Raw genomic sequence first — 16,356 nt, 5'->3', positions numbered from 1 at the left:
AAATAACGGACACCCTTAATTAGCGGGCGTGAAAATGATTGCACCGAAGGTGTTCGCTAATTAAGGAGTTGGCTATAAGTCGAAATTGCATTTACTCATGGAAACCCACCATTAGTTTCAGGGAACTCTTGTAATTTGAACCTATATAATTCAGAAAATCATTTAAGCACAGCAAAAAAATTGGGAAGTTGTGATAGGCGCTTTCGCTGATAAGTGTTGCTTGGATATTCTGTCACTAAACATTCACGAGGTGGCCTGTAAAACGTGACATTTTGTGCTATTAGGTTAAAGAAAGTCTGGTTGATTTGTTGAAGCCGATTGTTGCTATGTAGTTCGGATTTTGTTTTTAAAAGATAATCTTATTGTTTTTGATATTGTCATGATTTTTTCATTAAAAATCAGTGAACACAAAACGTAGAAATAAGACAGGATAATTTTCAGCGCCTTTTTTTCATGTTATTGTGTAGAGTTTGAAGCACTGATTAAGAAAATGTATAGTTTTTGACAAACGGTTGAAGAAATATGGGGGATTTAAAGGGTTATTGATGACGTCCTTAACCGTCTATTCCAAAACGGTTAGGTTGTTGTTAGCTTTAGGAAATTGGTCCTAATTTAATCTCAGGTAGTCCCTAGTTGCCCACGCAGGAGATGACGTAGCCTTAAACTTAAAAGTACAATGCAATGGCTCACTAATTGCAAAAATGCTATTGACGTCAGTCTAACGCATAGATGTCGTGCCATAAAGTCTGGAAAATTAACAAATACGACATACTTTCTTTCAGCTACATCACTTGGAAAAGAACACATCTAAATCGTAAGGCTTGTATATATTCCTATCAGCAGTGCCAATGCCTAACAAGGTGGTGTCGGCTTTCTGCACAGCCGAGCTTAAAATAAACATTTCAAGCAAAAAAGTGAAAACTCCATTTAATACTTCACAAAAAATGGTATTATTTGCTGGTCAGTTTGACAGCTTTTGTTCAATTTCACAGCAATGAATTTCTACAAATTAGAATTTGGCGTGCATGAAAGGATCATATAGATTTTTCTAATAGCTGAAATATTTTGCCTTGTGGTTGTCGAGTTTTTGATAGCTAGATCACTTAGATACCTAAGGAATCTGACCTACCCATTCCAAATCAGGTGCAGCACACTTCTCATTCTCATCTATGACCACAATACGGTAGAGGTTAAATATTTGATTTACGATGCTCTGTTTTTTTTCACGACATGCAGGGGATTTATCTAATAGCATCTTGTCTTTTTTCCAAACAGTATTTTTAACACCTGTCTTTATACTCTCATGGATAGTATGGAGACTACATGTTAACAAGAGGTAAAAGCTCAGCTGTAATTCTTTTTTCATTTATTAGTTCAAGAACTTTAAAGGTTAACATCACGACCATCAGATAAAATTTGCAAAAGGTGGTTATGGTTAAAACTTTTAATACCTTCACTAAATGTTTCACATAGATCTGTTGAACAGCAGCTTCATCAAGAAATTGGGGGAATCCAGGTATCTAGTTTTGGCCAACTTAGTTTCGGTGTTCCAATATCTAATCAAAATATCCATTTAACCTCTCTGAAGTTTCTTATAAATTTTTATCGAACGACACGGTAAAATATAGAGATTTTTCAATATCGTCCATCAAAGTAGCTTTAAAGTATGGAGCTAGGCCATGTGATAAATGTATCTGCATTTTGTTCTTAGTATCACAAACGTTATTTTGAAGACTATTAATACCTTTGTAAAAACTTTGATTCCACCGTTTTCAAAGCTCAACGAACCTTAACACGGGATAGAAGATCTTTGCTTACCATTCTGTCAATACATAGCTAATGACTCTGTTGTCTTATCTGATGTGTTTTGGCTAACAGGTACAATTGTCTTTATTGTGTTTAAAAAATGTAAGGTAGCTGGTGTTGAGGAGACAGGAGCTCTTTCTCTTTTTGCTTTTTAAATGACTTTTTAAAGTCGGTCTCCTAAATTTGAATGTCTAATTCTTTATATCAAAATTTAGATAGTGCACTGTAGTACGATTTTGCTTTGCCTAACTATCCACTATACTGTGTATTCAAAAGTCAAGATTTACAAAATTTTGTTTTCCTTGGCATTCTTACCAAAGATATAAAACTTGAATGCGTTTCCTAAAAGTAGGCTAAGAACTCCATCAATACTACTTTTGTGCATTAACAAGTCTGACGGCACTCAAAACTTGCATCCTTATAGATCATGCTTGATCTCCGGCGGAAAGTGGGCTGGTTCTCTATTTTATTTTTAGCAGAGGTTAATTAAACAAAAATATATATTTATATAGAAGTGTTTTTCTTTTTGTTTGACATTTTTGAGGCTACATTTTATTGATTTTATTGACTAATGCGCGTTTTTCTGTTTTTCTTTTCCTTGTTTTTTTTTATTACTTTGGACAGTGCATGTACAAATAGAACAGCTAAGACTGCATTTCGAATCATTGCACCCTTTACGGGTTGCAGTCACTTTGATGGGTGGCAGTTGGGTGAAAGGGAGAGTAATAAAATCGACATTTTTTAAACAGCTCAATCTATTGTAGAACGAATAAAGTGAATATGTTAATAACAGGCCTTCAAAAGTCGCGTGATCAACTAATCTATTTCCAAGATCTCTTTTAAAAACATTAGTGGTGAGACGCATAAATAGGTAAAAACAGAAAGATGATCACGTGACTTTGTCTTAGGCAACGAGCGATAACGTAGGAGTAAATACAGAATAAATGCAATAGCACTTCAGCGCAGAGGATTATTTTCTAACCGAAATGATTGTAAGGATCAAATAATCCCTCTGCGCAGGAAGTTAAAACAATAAAAGTTTTTCGTGTACAACTTGGAGAACGTTGTAAAGCGTTCTGTAAATATACAATACGAAGAACTAGTTTTAAATGAACACTTCGATATGCATGTGATAAAAGTATTGTAAGAATACTGATAAAATGAGAAAAAACTCAAAGAAAAAATTATTGTGTGTTCCTATCATTCCTTTTATTCGAGAAGGTTTGGGAAATTGACGTTATGTAATGGAAGGAATACACACAGGGTGTCCAACCCACGCATGTTCCTCGCAAAAAATACTTTTCTTAATGCATCAAAGACTTTTACATTAGTACATTATTTTTCTTTGTGTGTTAAAACATGCATGTTTGTTTTCGAAACAGACGAACGTAAACAACAACAAACAACTACAACAGAAACAACAACAGGCGTTAGCAAAAAAAAGAAGAAGTCAGATTTGCTTTATTATGCAAAATACTAAATATTCAAGAAGTTTCCATAGAAGAGAAAATGATGCGAGTTTGTGGGAGGCAAGACTAGCGACCTAAATCTTACGGAAATGGAAATATTTTGATAAGAATAATATAAATGGAACATCTTGTAAATTAATTTTAATCGCGGTCATTAGAAAAAGAACGTTTCGCGGGATCTATTATCTGCTAAATAGAACAAAAAAATTTAACAAAACCTTTTTTAAAACATTTTTCGTAAGGATGTACTCTTTCAAAAAAGCAGTGAATGTCGCAAAATTGAGCATTTCCTCGCAAAATTTTCCCACGTTAAATTAATTGAAGAGATATCACAAATATAATATCGCGGTTTACAACCAAGTTTTTAAAATTACATAATTTATATTGTCCATAAAATATTATCCGTTTTTAACTAACTGATATGTCAGTTTTAAAAAGTTTAGAAGACCATATGTTATCAGAGTTCGTGTAAAATATACATCAAATTATCTGTGATTTTGCAAAGTACACACTTACTTAACTTATTAGCCATGCACGAGAATTTCCGTATTAGTGTGAAGTTTTCACGAATTTGTCCGTGTTTGTGTGACGTTTTCACGAACAATTTTTAGTATTCGTGTGACGTTTTCACCAGACTGTCAACATTCACGCAAGGTTGCATGACAGTGTCAGTTAATAAGAACGTTAACTTCATCAGATAACATGTGGTTTCACATATCATATATTCAGTTTGACTGCTTGAAAAATAATACTTTTAAATTAAAATCTAACTCCGATTTACGTTTTATTATCAGTTAAAATCACGATTTCCAACCAAAGTTAAATTTTAATAACTTTAAAAGTTAGATAATTACAAGTTTAAAACTTGAAACCGTGCAGTAAAGAAAACTCCGAAAAAGGGGATACAAGCAGACAGACACGTGACAGACATGTTCTAACGAACCACAATAAACACTTTGACACGTTATATAGATGTTGTCGAACCTTCAAAAGTTGTTTTCATGACTAAGTTTTGAAGCTTCTGAAACATCACTAAAAATTATCACGTACCCCAAATTCGGAGCTTCCACTCTTTATAAAACATACCAAATTTTAATACTTTATACTGGGCCAGTTTATAAAATTTCTTTTCCAAACAAATTTATCTAATTAACACAAAAACAAATAGCATTTATTGAGATCACACAAAAAGTATGAATTTATTTGGGCATATAAGGTGATTATATCACAACTTCTCAAAATATGCTGACACAGCAGTTTAAGGAAGTTAAATATTTAGCCAAATACTTCGTACACTTACTTTAACGTAACATATAAAAAGAACTATTCATAGGAAATGCAAAATAACCACCACGGGCGTTAATTTAAGATTTATCAACGCCCACTTGAAATGGGGGTTATTTTTAAACAGAAATTGAACATGGGCGTTAACACCAGTGGGTTTCATGTTAATGCAATACATCTGGTTTATTTTCCTTAAATGCTAGTAAAGTAGTGAACGAAGTGTAAACATATATAATGAATGAATAAAAGTTATATATAATATATATGAACGATATAATATGATAGGGAACTACTAAAATTGTATGTTTATCTTCTTAACGTTTAGAACGAAAATGAAAAATATATAATATATATATATATATATATAGTTAGAATAGTAAAATATGGTTTGAACCTAAACAAAATAACTAAAAATAAAATACTGTATTGTCATTATTATAGTATAAATAAGAAAAAAATATGTAGAATAAACGAGACTGCAATGCAGCTGAATAAGTGAGGCATCGTTTTTATTTTAACACCTATAGATTGAGACAACTAGACAACAACAACAACAAACCTCATAGAACGTCAACAACTTTGGTTTTTATACGTTTGCACAAAGCTGGCCCAGCAAACTTTATAATGCATACTTTTATATAAACAGTATAAGTAAATCAAAATAGCTTGAAATAAAAATTATCAAAGAACATCCAATGTATTCATGCTTTGCTTGCTTGATGCATCATGGGGTAGTAGTAGTACTGGTGCAGTATGGGATACGAAATGAATTTGCACTATAAAAAGCAGACTTTATTTACAGTCGTAAATTTCTTGATGGTGACATGAAACGTGCTGTTAAATTCTCGTGTAGTTGACGCACATGGTTGAATGGGATAGTAAAACACAAGTAGGACAATGACGTCATTTCAATGCATTGAAAAAGTGTTGTAGAGCAGTAGTTTGGTTTAATTGTTGATCGCGTTACTAGGGGAAAACGCTAGCTTCAATGTGTACGCGGCTCCACCTAAGTGATAACAATATTCATAGTTACAAGGAAAAAAAATTAGGTTTGACCAGATTAGCATTCATAAGCAAGCTTTGTCATTAATTTCAGAACGTTGTCCCTTGCATGCTTATCAAAATTCTTTCTTTTCAAATCTAAAAACTTCAGATTTCAATTTTTTTATTAAACGCATTTAACACGAATGATCAAACGTGTGCAAAAGAATGTTCTAGAAGACTTCTTTATGTGTTAGATGTACAACATCTTGCAACACAATCGCAAATGCCTTACCTTGTTCGATCATGTGAAAAGGATCTATAAAATAAGAAATAAATAAAAAAAAATGAAATTTCTCTTCTATGAAACAAGGACCTCACTTCACAACAATGACATGTCATAGATTTTTGGATTGCTTGAAGAATGAAGCTGACTTAGCCTATAACTTAAGTTTAAAAATGCATTAACGCCACAGCTTGTGTTTACCTGTGCTGTTATCTCTGTGCATAGTAAAGTGATTTGCAAGTATCAAGGCTTCGACTGCAGTTGGAACTGATGAAAATTCCAGTAATCCTGAAGATGATTTTCCATTGCCTAAATAATTGACATAGATATAGGTCAAAATATACCTCCATGGTTAAATATTTAAGCCAAATTATTTGACTGTCCGCATTTTCTATGTCCACGCATGAAAAAAAGCTATTAGCTAGACTTACTTTTTGAGAAGGTAGCCTGCTTCGTTGGGACTTCAGCTCCTAAAGTCTCAAAAACTTGCTTTAGCTGCTCTTCCGTGCAATCAGGAGGGGCGTTAAAGTAGTGCAGAACTTTTGAGGGCGGGTGTATCCGTGAAAATATATCAACACCTCCTGGTATAAACTTAAATCTGTTGTTGCGTGAGTCGGCATAACTGACAGCTGAAGCAGAACCATCAAATAGTGGAGTCACTTGTGATGCGTCAGCTATAAATGGATGCTTAGAAAATCTAAAGAAAAAAAAATTTCATAAACCACATACAAATGACATAAAAGAGTTCAAACTTGCTCTGTGATGAACTAATTTAACAAAACGTGAAAAGGAAAATTGATACATACGATAGTTGAAACTTTTGTCCAAAGAGTGTTAAATTGTTCAGGTTTCGAATAGATATGTCTGTTGACATTTTATCTGTGTACTGTATCATTGCTGCACCTGGTTTATTTACCAATGTTTTAACCTGAAAAAAATATATAATCTTGAAATACTAGCACACAAAAGAAATAATAATAAAAATAGTATTATAGTTATTTAGATTGCTGTTGTTGTTATGGTTTGTGTAACGTACCTTCACCACATTGCCATATAAACAAAACAAATTAAAAAGATGGTCACAATTCATTTTTTCATTGTTGACACCATAAACCATGGCAACACATCCTTCTCCTCCAGCTAAAAATTAAAAGATAACGAAATTAAGTTTTCTTTATGCAAATTAACCAAACATTACTTTCATCATTAGAAAATTAAGTAGTTTACCTAAACTCAAGCCTCCACTAAGAGCTGCAAATGGTGAAGTATAAGTCTCAACAGTGGTTGGTTGCGCGCTTAATAATGTTGTGCGACTAACAGAGCTCATACTTGATCCAGAATCACTATCAACAGATGTATCCATTGTGTTTGTCAGCAAAGTTCCAATGCCTAAAAATTAGAGAAGTTGCAAGCAATTATATAAATTTCTTTACTTTGTAATGCCTTTTAATAAACCCATATGTAATGCAACAAAAGGGAACATATTAGCATATATTACCTGATGAACTAGCCTGGATGGGCTGACTTGACTGTGCTTGAGCTTGACTTCCTGATGTCATCACTTTGGCAATCAAACCTTTACATTAAAAAAAACAATACAGCTTTTGTTGTTTTGTACATTGTTTGCTAAAAAAATATATATATATATAAATAAAACGAGCAACTTACTTTGGACGGCTGGAAAACCTGCAGCCCCAGCTAGAATAGCGGAAATAGCTTCCTGGCTCAATTTACCTAGAGAAAGATATAAAATTGTGTAATCAAAAAAGTTGTACAAAAATATCCAGAGTATTTTCACCTGTAGAGATCTTACTCACCGTTTTCCAAACCAAGATTACTAGGGCTTTTCGTAGTATTAAATGCATCTACAATAGAAAGAAAATAAGATCATCAATGCTGATAATTTTTAATAACAAAGATGGTGATAAAGAGTTTTTAGCAGATCAAATTGTTGGAAAGGTACAATCTAGATTTAAGAATTTGGAGAGTTTAAACAGAAAAAAGATACTTGCATAATTATTCTCAAAAAAGTGCAGAGGAATTAAGAAATAATACTTTACAATCCTTTAATAAAAGCACTTGGGGAGATAAAAGAATATAAATTTTTTTAAAAGATATACAACTCCTACCGCTGGCTGCTTGTGAAAATACTTGACTTTGTGCAAAAACATTTGAATCTACTGTATGATTCATTAAAGCTAGTAAGGAACCTATTAAAAAGAGAGTCAATTAAAATCATGCATTGAAAAACGTACCTCACATAAAGAAATCCCTAATTTTCTCACCTCCTCTTTTTCTTTTTTCTATTTCAACATCGTAAGTTTCAGCAGTGTTGGCATGCACATTTAACCTTCCAGTCTAAACATGTATATATATATATATATATATATATCAATGAATTAAATATATTTTTATTTTGCTTTCGGATAACTTTCCCTCCTTATTAATTTTTGCTTGTTATAAAGTAAAAGGGGGTTTATTAAACACTCAAATCCAGAAGGCAAAATATTCCGAGTAGAATGATTTTGAACATTATAAATTTCCACTATAGAATTGGCTTCTAATCTGTCTTTTAATCAAAATTTTGATTATTCTGCTTTGTTAGGGTTAGGGTTATATTCTGCCTAATGGTGATGAGCCTAAACAGAAAAAATACTAAAGATTTGGTTACCTTAGAGAAGTCAATTTTCAAAGTACAACAACCAGCGAATATGTCACATCCATTTAAGGCCTGCTGTACTCGTTGTGCATCATCAATTGTTAAAAATTCAACCAGCGCTTGCAAACCATTCTTATGAAAAATTACAATACGTTGAACTTCAGCATGCTGCAAGCAGATTTTTTTTACAGTCTCCACATTCACTGGATGTATAGCATTAATTATGGTAAATAGCAAAATATTGGTGGGTGTTTGTCCAATGCTCGCAGAATTACTGAAATCTCTAAAAATGGACATAAAGTAATTTATGATGGAAGCTTAAAAATATAATACACCAAAACACCTAATGTTCATACAACAAATTAGCTGAAGGGAATTAAAAAGGGTAGAAATAAAAGAGGGCAGAAAGTGTGAAACTTATTAGTTCCAGTTTTACGCCAATTTTCACAATCAATTCCAGTGCTCTAAAAATGGCAATATAAGTACTAAAAAGTTTGCGCTACTTACCTTCCTAAATTAATGACTTAGCTCTGTATAAAAATAAAGCTTCACACAATTCAAATATTATAAGTTCTAGTAAAAAAAACTCACACTATGAAATTCCACACTTTCTGCCACAATGCCACTTATTCTTTTACACAAAAGAATTGGCACAAATTTCTTTTTGTTCCAAACATGAACTTCATTTTTTTGTTTTCTGATTGTAGGTTAGATTTTTTTTATTAAAAAGGGACAATTACCTAGCATACATCATACCTGTTAATTTCTGTACTTTTCGAGTAATTAACATACATTTGTCTTCCTAGTACTAACACAGGTTGAAGCTAGAAAATAATTATAATGTAAAAACAAACAATTGACTATGTAACACACAAGTTAAAAAATAGATAATAGATTCATCTATTCATTTATGTCAAAATTTGTGCTTATACCAAACTGAAAATTAATTTTTATCACAAAATATACAACTTACTTGGGCATATGTTACACAAGCAATAGCTGATTCTAATTCCTATAGATAAAATTAATAATTTGATAAATAATCTTTGTTACCTCAACGTGAAAATAACAGTGCTTTGTTAATGAAAAAAAAATCAATCCCTCCTCACAAATCTTTCAGTTGTTAGTAACACTTGGGAGAAATATTGTAACCCACTTGATTACGCAGGAGTAACAAAATTTGTCCCTATCATTATGGAAAACTGAACAACAGAAAATATTTTAACTTTCAACAGACAAAATTGCTTTAGTCCCAGATTAGGTATGCAAAAAAAAAAAAAAAAAAACACTTACCTCATATTCCACTAAAGCTTGACGTAACTTTGGCATGAGTGTTAAAGCTCTAAATGTTAAAGCACAAAATGAAAAAACTTAACTGTAAGGTAAAAATGTATATTTTGACTCCAAAAACTGACGTAAAATACCTTATACTACCAAATGGTCTCATTACTTGCACCAAATCTGTTTCCTTACAACCATCAGCAACTGCTCGGCAGTGTATTACTTTGGATGGTGGCATGTTGTGATTGTCGTAACCTATTAACAAAATGAATTCATTACAAAGAACAGTAGTGCCAAACTCTTACTACATCTACATATTTTTACAAATATGTAATGTCTAACCAAATTCCTTAACAACTATTTTGTACATTTAATTTCTTATTTTTTTTACCTTTGCCATTCACCTTAGGCTTTACCATTTGCACAGGATATGGAGTCCATACCCTCCATTTATACAGCTCCTCCATTTTAAGTTTACGCTGATATTGCGCTCCACTTATAGGCTGTTTTGAATTTAAGTAAGACCTGTTGATGGTATCACTCAGTTGCAATGGATTTGTAGCTAATTGAATAGCTTTAGTCACAATCTGAACAGCTCTAGCCGGATCAACTAACTGGGCAGCTAAACTAATTTCTGACTGGTCTGAAGCAGCCTGGGTATAAATAGTACTGCTATTAACACTTGCTAAGTTTTCTGAGTTCTTGAATGGTTCACTTTTGGTACAGCTTGTAATGAGTTGATCCGGTTCTAATAATAATCTGCTTTGCAAGACTGTGGCGGTAGTCATCACATCGTAACACACAATGCCAAAGCTTCTTTTACGTCACAAAAGGATTTCTTTATATGCCAAACATAAACTAATATGCGCATGCAAGTCACTGTGGTGTGTTAAATAAACAACTTTGTGATATCAGTTCATCAACTTTAATTTGTAAATAACACCAAAATTTCTCAAAAAATTTTCTCTGGTGTAGATGTGAGAAAGAAAGATGCAGATTTGAGTATGTGAAAAATAATTTCCACATATTCAGACAGATACCCACACAAAGGAAGTCAAGTGAATCAATGTCCTGCAGAGTGAGAGATCAACACCCAGCATTCCAGGCTGGTGATCAGTTCTCTACACACTGAGATTAATCATGCACAAAATAAACATACATTAAGTGAGTTTTATGAATGTGAGGCTAAAGCATATTCACATACATAAAAATCTGTTGCATCAAATAAACAATTTTGCATAATAAAAAATATATATTTAGGAAAATTAATTGGAAAAAGTAAACAAAATAAACAAAAAATGATTTCACACAACATTATCAACAAAAAAACAATAGGATATTTAATGAGAATTTGCATTGTACAATTCTGTAAATGTTTAAAATATAAACATGCAACTTTTATTTTTTTTCAATAAAAGCTAAAAATAATCTCACATATAACTTAAAGAAATGACTGAAAGAACTAACATAATTTATCTTTCTAACCACATCAACGATTGACAATAACTTTTAAATCTTAAAAAAAATAAGGTTAATCAAAAGAATTTTTTTCACAGAACATTGTACAGTCACATTATTAAAAATTTTAATGGTACTGAATGTTTGTGAAGTCAATAATTGTCAACTTTCTAGCTGCATTTCAAAAAAATTTTTTTCATAATTGGGGGGAGGGGTTAATTTGGTAGTTGATTATTAAAAAAATCATGCCCACTTAATAATTGTTTTTACAAAAACAAACACTTGTGGCCAATACAAGAACAAAAATCAGGTTCACTAAAATTCTCATTTCAGAAGACGTGAAAATTCACCTGTTTTTACACAATTTCCCCAAGAAAATTAATTCCGTGGAGGTCGAGAAAAAACCCCGACCGAATTTAGTTTGGCAGATTTTTGTTAGATCTGGAAATTCCACAAAATCTTTTTTCCACCAAAATTTCTTCCTTTTATAGATTATAAAACCAAAATATCCCATCATTTGTTTTAATTTTACATTATTTAGCAAAATTATGAAATTTAAGTCTCTGGTTCACTGGAAAATGCAACTTCAGCCAACAAATCACAAAAACACAGAATTTCATAAAACTAACAAAAATCTTAAAAAAAAAACAGGTTAACTGGGTTTCCTCATCTATAAGAATTGCAAAATATTATTCATACTGGCTGGGTTGCTCACAGACACTATTATAGAGCTTCCTGTACTTTCTAGTGTGGAAACTTTGACCTACTCCATTTTTACTGCTCTGAGCAATTCGTTTCTTGTTACCGAACTTTTTTGTTATAATTAAAATGTTTGCTAAAGGAAAAATTTTAAATTGAACAAATTTCCAATTTTTCGTTTTTGAAAATAAGCTGTATGAAAAGAATTGTGTGTACATTTTGGTATGACACAAGGCACATTTTGCAGTATATATATAGGACCACATTTGCACTCAAACAGTCCTAGCCTGCCCAATATGGATACAACTGCCTATTTGGCTAGTGTCCCAAACTGCCAGAGAAAGTTCATACTAAAACAACGTTGTATAGCTAGCTTAGTTACAGATACAGATAATTCGGTTAGCTACCTAGCTCGAGAATTTTCTTTGATATCCTCATAGAACAACATAATATATATTTGGCTATTACCAGCTAATGAACTAATATCTTAACAACTAATGATATTAAATTTGCTTGTATCTCAAGCAAGGGGTAATCATTCTGATAACATTTAAGGAAAGACAATTACCTTGCCGAGTGTTGATAACGTTATTGCCTGCCGATAAACTGTTCATGTTTGTTTGTCTTAAATGTCCATATAATTTATCGTAATTCCTCGTCAAACCTCCATTAGATATACAGTTACGACCATCCGCCAGTGGCGGCGAACTTTGTTCATGCATGAAATGATTTCCAACTGCTGCAACTGTGCCAGCACTAGCATAGTTGTTGCTTGTTGCTGTAGTGCGAAATCCATCGAATTCTAGTCCTGAGCTGTAAGAGAATGAATTAAACGGAGAATAGTTTTCCATTGTGTTTTTTTTCATAAAATGATCATTAGAAAAAGCTGAAAACATTGAATCCTGCAACATGTTTGTAGATGCATGGCCTGGTCGCTCGAAGTTCTCCGAATTTCATAGCACTGTTCTGCCCAATCTTAGGACGCTGCCCAATCTTTGGACATAAAATTGCCCAGTCTTAAGACTGGCCGGCCAGTCTTAAGACTGGGCAGGGCGTCACAAGATTGGGCAAAAGACCATGTTAGGCCCATCTTTGGCGCTGTTTAAATTTTAAGGAAGGGATGCACCACACGAGCTGTGTTTTTTGCGACTCCCAACAAACATTCTCAGGCACATTAAAACATCTTATTTTGGGTACTGTTGAATTGACCCCGCCTGTTTTTGGACACAGTAGAGTGAAAATCGTAGCTAGGTAGCTGGTAGAGCATGTGTTATACATTTAGCATTTATATACAGCTTGTAATAGTGGCTAAATTTTAAAAATAAAATGTTTATATTTATGAAGTATCAGAAAAGTCGTATTCAACCATATTATTAGTTAGCTAGACGTTAATTTCATTGGATGAGATGTTTAGACAGCTAGCGAGCTGTAGCCAGCTAGCTAAATATCATAGTCTATAGAAGAAAAACTTTATAGACTATGCTAAAATGGTTGAATAGTTTCAATTTTATATACATAAAATACATGGTATATATAAATTTTTGGCTTTTGATTTTCCAAGAAAAGTTTCAATTTAAAGTTCCTATTAAGAGGTAAATTCTAAAAATTTTATTGTTCTGTTTGTCTTCCACAATTGTTCTAAGATTGGGCATGTACGTCCATAGATTGGGCAGTCCAGTCTTAAGACTGGCCACCCATTTGTCACTGTCGGAAGATTGGCCTGGCCAGTCTTAAGACGGGGCGCGTTCCAAGATTGGGCAGAACAGCACTATTCCAAATGGCCAAGGCATAGAGGTCTGGAGACCACTTAGACTAAAACGTAAACAGTAACCTTTTTGTCATTGTCAATATGTAAAATATAAATAAATTTTGATCAGGTGGGAAAACTTGAGATGTCAATATTACAAGAAAAATAAAATGCAAAAAACTCTTCCCACTGTAGTCGTGTTTGTTTGAATTTTTGCTGTATGGAAAGGTGCTGTAATTATTCTGTATGTTTTCATCACGTGATAACATTGTTACATAGTATACTGAAACAAGAAGTTTCCCGCCATAACAAAGATTCTCTTCAGACAATACGTATTGTTCGTTATTTGTACGTAAACATTGCGTGATTCGCCACTTGTATTGACACTGGCAATAACAATATGCTACAACACAAGCTGTTGTTTGGTTTAGATCAGATTACCCATTTGGGACACGTGCTGGTAAACAAATATGTAAATAAAAAAAAATAGAGAAATTCGTGGAGCAAACATTTAAAAAAAAATGAGTTTGCGATCAATTCAGGTTCCCGTTTGTTTATTATAATCTCACCCATCGTCTCCCGCAGGCGTAGCGGGAAAAAATGAGTAAAGGCGTAGCAATGTCGTCAAGATCGTGAACCAAAACTGGGTTCAATCAACCGTAAATATTACACACATCATGAATATATTTCATGTACCTTAAGAGCGTGTTTTATATTTTATGTAGCCACATATAGTCAGATAAAGAAAGATGAAAATATTTATGTTTCAAAAGAATATAACCGTCTCACACGTTCTCCATAGGCACAAGACTTTGGCTTTAAAACTTTCAGAACATTTAAGACTTTGTCAATACTAACTACTATTTCAAGAACATTTTAAGGGTTTGAAAATTGTAAGGACATATGTGTAAGACTAAAGTCCAAGCGACTGTGATTCGACAGAACACTGGGGCTATTGTTTTTTGGGGGCAGGAATAGAGTTGCGTTTAGATTTCTAGAACATTTAAATGTACACGTCACGCGAAGGATGTGTTATAAAACTAAATAGTTGGTATTATCTGTCATACTATTTCGATTATATTTCGTTGCCTGTAAAAACGAGATTTTGAACAAGAAAATACACGCCAAGTTGTTCGCCACCTTGTCATTAGTCTTTTCTCACCACAGTTCAGTTGTCAAAATCCTTGACTTCGTTAGTGGTTTGAGACGTAAGGAGTTTAACAAGCGCGTTAGTAATATCTTGGAGGCAACTTAAGGCGGGTTTGCACTCAAACGAATGTGGTTGAATCGATCGATCACTTTATTAAAATTCGACCATTCCTCGATCGATGGCGATTCATTCAAATTTATTTCAAAGCAATAATACAAATTTGATATGAAATAATGAGATTGAGCATGTACTTAGAATGTCATGACACATAAATACGATAAACAAAAATATTTTCGTACCATTCTTCTAACATTTTTCAGCCATTTGCCTCCAAACTCTTTGTTTTGTTTTCACCGCTTCTCGGTGAAGTTCACTTCTTGGCCGATTGGTTTACATTACGTGGGTATAAATTAATCTCATTGGATAAATATTAATCGAATGACGAAAAAAGTAGAAAGCAATCCTTCTTTTAAATTTGAACCAAACCAGGTCGACGAAGATTGTGCAATGTTCTATTTTAAGTAACATCAATGCAATCGACGTTGATCGATTCGACCACATTCGTTTGAGCGGAAACCCGCCTTAAGACACTTTCACGTTTTTACACGAATAAAGCATTTGAAGCATTCGGGACGTTCATTTTTTTGCAACCTGTGTACCTTAAAAAGTCAACATAGTTTTAATATAACACGTACAACACCCTTGCTTTTAACAATTGTTTGAAAAAATGAGAAAAAATCTAAAATTTATTGACACCCCCGATAGAGAGTGATTTATTTAAACCCTCCCTTTCTCTATGCTTCTTCTCACAAGCTTAAATTTTGAAATGTTTCTTATTTTAGGAGCGCCGTTTTTCTTAATTTTTCATCAACTTGATACCGTTTTAGGCTAAAACTAGTCAAAAAATTAAAAAAAGCTTCATTTTCAATAAAAAAATTGGCATAATAAACAAAAATGTTGAAAATGTGTGCCGCGTAAAATAAAACACTATATTAGATGGGTGAATACTTTTTATTTCCACACTGTACAATTTTTTTCCACAGGTCAGAATATAAGTGATTTTTCTGCATAAAATTCCCTTACAAAATCGTTTTTAAAAGCGCAACTAAAGGCGTGATTTTCATACCACGTTGGCTTCTTGTTCAAAATTCTTAGCACTCCAGAGATGGATGGGTGTGTCCTATGTTATGTCAATTTAATTTTCGAAATTTACCGTGTTCTCCATTTCTCAGAGTTCTCTCCATCTTCGCCATGTGTTGCATAAAAACTCTTCGCTACTGTTTCTACAGGCATGAAACACAACAGCATGTCAGGATGGTCTTAGGATAAACAAAGACCCCTGGTGTCGAGGTTGGTAAGGGACGGGATTTGCAGCCAGGCGTGAGAGGATAAGTTGACACTAAAGTGTAGCGCTACGTTGTTTTTGGATGACCTTATTTTCGAAAAATAGACCTTGAAAAAATTCCATACATGGAATCAGTTAAGATTGTAATACGTGTTTTTATCGATGAAATACGACTACATTACGTGTTTTTT

General features: G+C 33.1%; 1 protein-coding gene across 2 annotated transcripts; it reads right to left on the bottom strand.

Annotated features, from left to right (window-relative positions):
• Nucleotides 1-3,113: 3,113 nt before the first annotated feature.
• Nucleotides 3,114-12,881, bottom strand: LOC130623644 (heterogeneous nuclear ribonucleoprotein L-like). Of its 2 annotated transcripts, none has more exons than XM_057439150.1 (18): nucleotides 12,492-12,881; nucleotides 9,910-10,021; nucleotides 9,779-9,827; nucleotides 9,459-9,497; nucleotides 9,242-9,309; nucleotides 8,498-8,768; nucleotides 8,112-8,184; nucleotides 7,956-8,036; nucleotides 7,644-7,691; nucleotides 7,495-7,560; nucleotides 7,325-7,402; nucleotides 7,054-7,215; nucleotides 6,863-6,966; nucleotides 6,633-6,754; nucleotides 6,258-6,523; nucleotides 6,028-6,135; nucleotides 5,836-5,859; nucleotides 3,114-5,565 (listed from the first exon to the last, which is right to left on the bottom strand). In XM_057439150.1, the coding sequence occupies exons 1-18, from the start codon at nucleotides 12,832-12,834 to the stop codon at nucleotides 5,507-5,509; spliced, it is 2,073 nt and encodes a 690-aa protein (XP_057295133.1). In that variant the 5' UTR covers nucleotides 12,835-12,881; the 3' UTR covers nucleotides 3,114-5,506. The 2 variants fall into 2 exon arrangements, with proteins under 2 accessions (XP_057295133.1, XP_057295132.1); XM_057439149.1 differs by lacking the exon at nucleotides 12,492-12,881 and adding an exon at nucleotides 10,158-10,800.
• Between the last annotated feature and the right edge of the window lie 3,475 nt (nucleotides 12,882-16,356).

The sequence above is a fragment of the Hydractinia symbiolongicarpus genome, chromosome 13 (assembly GCF_029227915.1).
Source record: "Hydractinia symbiolongicarpus strain clone_291-10 chromosome 13, HSymV2.1, whole genome shotgun sequence".
NCBI lineage: Eukaryota > Metazoa > Cnidaria > Hydrozoa > Anthoathecata > Hydractiniidae > Hydractinia > Hydractinia symbiolongicarpus.
This window is presented reverse-complemented; position numbering and strand designations above follow the sequence as displayed.